The sequence below is a fragment of the Ruditapes philippinarum genome, unplaced genomic scaffold, assembly GCF_026571515.1.
Source record: "Ruditapes philippinarum isolate M1 unplaced genomic scaffold, ASM2657151v2 ctg4206_1_1_1_1, whole genome shotgun sequence".
Lineage (NCBI taxonomy): Eukaryota > Metazoa > Mollusca > Bivalvia > Venerida > Veneridae > Ruditapes > Ruditapes philippinarum.
In genome coordinates this window covers 119,749-124,715 of record NW_026861595.1, presented here as the reverse complement: position 1 = coordinate 124,715, position 4,967 = coordinate 119,749, and the positions used below count along the sequence as shown (strand labels likewise).

The 4,967-nt window shown below is 34.1% G+C and overlaps 1 protein-coding gene across 1 annotated transcript; it reads left to right on the top strand.

Moving 5' to 3' along the window:
- Positions 1 to 1,874: 1,874 nt before the first annotated feature.
- On the top strand, positions 1,875 to 4,303 carry LOC132716263 (carbohydrate sulfotransferase 4-like; the record flags this gene model as incomplete). The annotated part of the gene is made up of 3 exons (XM_060699497.1): positions 1,875 to 1,958; positions 2,427 to 2,542; positions 3,411 to 4,303. Coding segments are annotated over 3 exons (886 nt in total), but the record flags the coding sequence as incomplete, so codon positions are not given.
- Positions 4,304 to 4,967: the final 664 nt, after the last annotated feature.

The window sequence follows — 4,967 nt, the reverse complement described above, 5'->3', positions numbered from 1 at the left end:
TATTCAAAAATAGACTAAAAACGAATGTCGAGCTGAATGTTGTGCTGAATGTCTAGCCAGCTTCACATTCCAGCTCGACATTCAAAAATTGACAAAAAACAAATGTCGAGCTGAATGTTGTGCTGAATGTCTAGCCAGCTTCACATCTCAGCTCAACATACAAAAATAGAAAAAAACGAATGTCGAGCTGAATGTTGTGCTGAATGTCTAGCCAGCTTCACATCCCAGCTCAACATTCAAAAATAGAAAAAAAAACGAATGTCGAGCTGAATGTTGTGCTGAATGTCTAGCCAGCTTCACATCCCAGCTCGACATTCAAAAATAGACAAAAAACGAATGTCGAGCTGAATGTTGTGCTGAATGTCTAGCCAGCTTCACATCCCAGCTCAACATTCAAAAAGAAAAAAAAAACGAATGTCGAGCTGAATGTTGTGCTGAATGTCTAGCCAGCTTCACATCCCAGCTCAACATTCAAAAATAGAAAAAAATGAATGTCGAGCTGAATGTTGTGCTGAATGTCTAGCCAGCTTCACATCCCAGCTCGACATTCAAAAATAGACTAAAAACGAATGTCGAGCTGAATGTTGTGCTGAATGTCTAGCCAGCTTCACATCCCAGCTCAACATTCAAAAATAGAAAAAAAACGAATGTCGAGCTGAATGTTGTGCTGAATGTCTAGCCAGCTTCACATCCCAGCTCGACATTCAAAAATAGACTAAAAACGAATGTCGAGCTGAATGTTGTGCTGAATGTCTAGCCAGCTTCACATCCCAGCTCAACATTCAAAAATAGAAAAAAAATGAATGTCGAGCTGAATGTTGTGCTGAATGTCTAGCCAGCTTCACATTCCAGCTCGACATTCAAAAATTGACAAAAAACAAATGTCGAGCTGAATGTTGTGCTGAATGTCTAGCCAGCTTCACATCCCAGCTCAACATTCAAAAATAGAAAAAAACGAATGTCGAGCTGAATGTTGTGCTGAATGTCTAGCCAGCTTCACATCCCAGCTCGACATTCAAAAATAGACTAAAAACGAATGTCGAGCTGAATGTTGTGCTGAATGTCTAGCCAGCTTCACATCCCAGCTCAACATTCAAAAATAGAAAAAGAATGAATGTCGAGCTGAATGTTGTGCTGAATGTCTAGCCAGCTTCACATCCCAGCTCGACATTCAAAAAGAATATAAGAAACGAATGTCGAGCTGAATGTTCTGCTGAATGTCTAGCTAGCTTCACATCCCAGCTCATCAGTGATAAATCGAATGTCGAGCTGAATGTTCTGCTGAATGTCTTGCCAGTTTCCCATACCAGCTCAACAGTGATAAGTCGAATGTCGAGCTGAATGTTTAATGTCGATCTCTGTGCCAACTTCATGGACTTGTAAATTTAAGATTAATTCCGAAATACGAAATAAAAGTGCTGTAACTTTTTTAGTGTACTTCTTATTAATACTTTACTTGTTTTATTGTTTAATTCGGTGCTGGATCAATATCGACATACAGTAGTATTATAACTCCTTAATTTGTCTTTATACATTTATTTCATTTTCAAGGCAAATATATTCCACAATTTTCACATCTTACAGTTTTATTATGTTCAACTTCTAAATACAATATCGCCCTCACCGCTGTAAGTTCGAATCCCAACAGGGACTTTGGATAGTTATCCAAGTAGCTTACGGAACATCGGTGGTTCTACTCAGTTGCCCACTCGTGCCTGAAAGACGCCTAAAGTCTCCCTCTACCAATAAAACTGGAAAGTCTCCACATGTCTACTATTGTGTTGGTCCGACGTAAAACCAAACCAAATAAAAATACAATTACATTGTATCCTTTTTAATTTTTTCTTATACGTATTGATCTTGATTTAATACAGAGCTGTACAGACATCCACGGAAAATATCTTTAATATAGACCAGTTCGGAAAACAGACGGAAAATATCGTTAACGGAATACCTCGGTAGGTGATTTATAAATCAAATAAAGCATACATGTAAGCCAATTTTTGTTGAGTTCAAAATTCCGTTTCTTCATTCTATTTTGATGTAAACGAATTAACATAATAATTTGAATTTAATTTAACAAAAAATTTTATTTTAAATTTAAAAACAAAGGAGGTAATAACAAGTGAAAAAGAATATAAAAGAAGATATTTAAAATTAATATCTATAAATGAATAAATGAATGAATGAATTAATTAATTAATGAATGAATTGATTAATTTATTAAGCAGAATGAAATCCCTGTTTTAAAATTATTACATATTCTTTCTAATCAAAACCATTTTTACTCGTTTACTACATCACATCGAAAATTAATATAACAACATGTATGTTATTCAACATAAAATTGTATACATACAATTTATAGTCATACAGTTCAAATGTATCATTTTTAATCAATATATTTGTTTATTTTTCCGTTTCAGTGACACAGAGCCAATAGAGTTAATGCTGCACGTGTTGTCAAGTGTATTAAACTGTAGTCTCGTGCCTTTACTAAATGTTGTGCAGGACAGAGTGCACGATCATGGAGGTTATTCTGGTAATATATTGTTTATTGAAATAATGATAACTTACAGAAAAAATATGGAACTAGTTAAATGTAGAGTATAGCTACAAAAGGCGCAAGGTACATAGAAATATTCAATAATTAATTATCACTTATTAACAAATGAATAAAAAAAAACACGAAAAAAAAAATCAACAACAATCATACGGAAAACGTTTGATAGTTTGAAAACATCTATATACTTGAATTATTCTGAAAAATGTTGAATACCTAATGTTTGTTAATTGTAATTAGGGGCGTCTTTTGGTGGTTGACTTCAAACCACTTGTTCCTCACCCTTGTGGGTTTGCATACCAGAAGGAACATTTGAGGAACCTATCCAGCTAGGATATGTCGCTGGTTATACTAATGTGCCTGTTCGTGCCATTTTTTTACCACCAGAAATGTTGGAAAGTCGTCACATGACGTATTCTGTGTTTGTGCGATGTTAAACAAAGAAAAAAAGTTATGACATACGTATGTATGTATTTCAAATTGACATTTTCTATATGGTGATGGCATCTTTCTTATCACAGGCAATGTAACTTTGAAAAAAGTTCACCAAGTCCACCAATATGGATTTCTTTCACGTGTGATATCCCGCTAGCTGACGAAAGGCCGGTCGTTCTACGCAGGTGCAAGCTCGTGCTATAAATAATGCGCAAGGGGGTAAACTTGGAGGCCCACACGAACTCATAAAGCTGAAAATTGATTGTCATTTGACAATTACAGTGTCGAAGAAACTTAACCCAAATAAATCAAAAAAATAAAAGAATGAGAAAAATGAGAAAACATATGACTTATTATTAAATGTATCTTTCAAATACTTTATAATAGTTTCAAATTTTAATTATATTGACAGGTCCTAGCTGGAACAAATACAGAGCATGTGTGGCCGGATTTAATGCCAAAAGTGAATGTTTACGACAGCTTGAAGAAATATGCCGAAACAAAACCCACAGAGTTTTAAAAGTCCTTCGGCTTTCGTTTTCTTCCTTCCAACCTCTAATGGAAATTAATCCAAAGCTGAAAATAGTACATCTAGTCCGAGATCCTCGTGCAATTATTCATTCACGCTTGTATTCCCGCTTTTATCCCGTAGAGAGACCCAGAAAGAACGATTCCTTGGAAAAGAACCTTTGCGAGAAGATGCTTGAAGACATTAAGGACGTCATAAAACTTAAGATAAATTATCCAGACAGAGTTATAGTGTTATATTATGAAGATATCATAGAAAATATGCATATTAGACTAAAACAGATTTATAAAAAACTTAATTTGACGTATAACAAGGAAGGCGTTGAGACATTTAGTAGAATACATGTGAACCTATCACCGCCAGAAATGGGGAGCTCTTTTACTAAAGATAGAAAACACGATAATGCATTTTGGTGGCGAAAGTACATAACGTGGGAGGAAGTGCAAAGAATAGACTATTGGTGCGGGGAATTGTATAGCATTCTTGGATATAAAACTTTAAGACGAAATGAAATTCGTGATGATTCTGTGCCTAGCTATAAAGTCTCCCCGTCATTTAAGATTCAATAATGTGATGTTTTGTTCTTATTTTTTGTACTATTATATTTTTAATATGTTCTTTGTAAATTTGATCTCATAGATCTCATATTGATCTCAATGTGGTTAACTTTTACAATGGATGGTTTTGTATAAAATACTAAATTATATGTTATACAAAATATAATGGAAATTTTCTATAACATTATTTCCTGATCAATAATTTTGTCTGAAAAGCTATTTGTTTGGTACTATGATTACTGCCATGCACTCCTGTTGTTTTTTTTTATCTAAAGCTTTCTATATATTCAAATTTGCCATGGCAAATGTAGAAAAATATTGGCCATGGCCAACCTTATGATAGTTTGAATCTTTTTAAAGTGTGTAAAACCATAGGTTTGAATTTGCCAAAAACTGGCGTAGAAAATACCTCGTTTTGAAATTTTGACCGTTTTTTAAAATTGCGTTTGCTTCAGGCAACTTGGTTAAAACTTGGTTAGCGACTCCATAAGATACACAAATTTCGAGGCTGTCTGACAATAAACCTCTATCGTAGTTCTATTTGTGACAAAAATTGAATAATTTGAAATTTGTCAAAGGACATTAATAGCACGCTCTTTCCTTCCAGACATCTTTAAGACATGGTTGACAGCCATTTCCTGGAGTTTTTAACATGTAGTATACAAGGTAGAAATAAAGAATTTAGATTTTATGTCGGCATAGAACCGCCGTATTATAAAAGTATTTTCAGGAGTAGAAAATACGTCCATTTCTATTACATCATTTTCAGTAGACAGTGAAATTACATTTTTGATCAATTTCACAATGACATTATTGAAATATAATTTCACGACAGCTGTATAATTTTTGATTGCGAAAGTATACCATTTTTGTCAGGTATGCA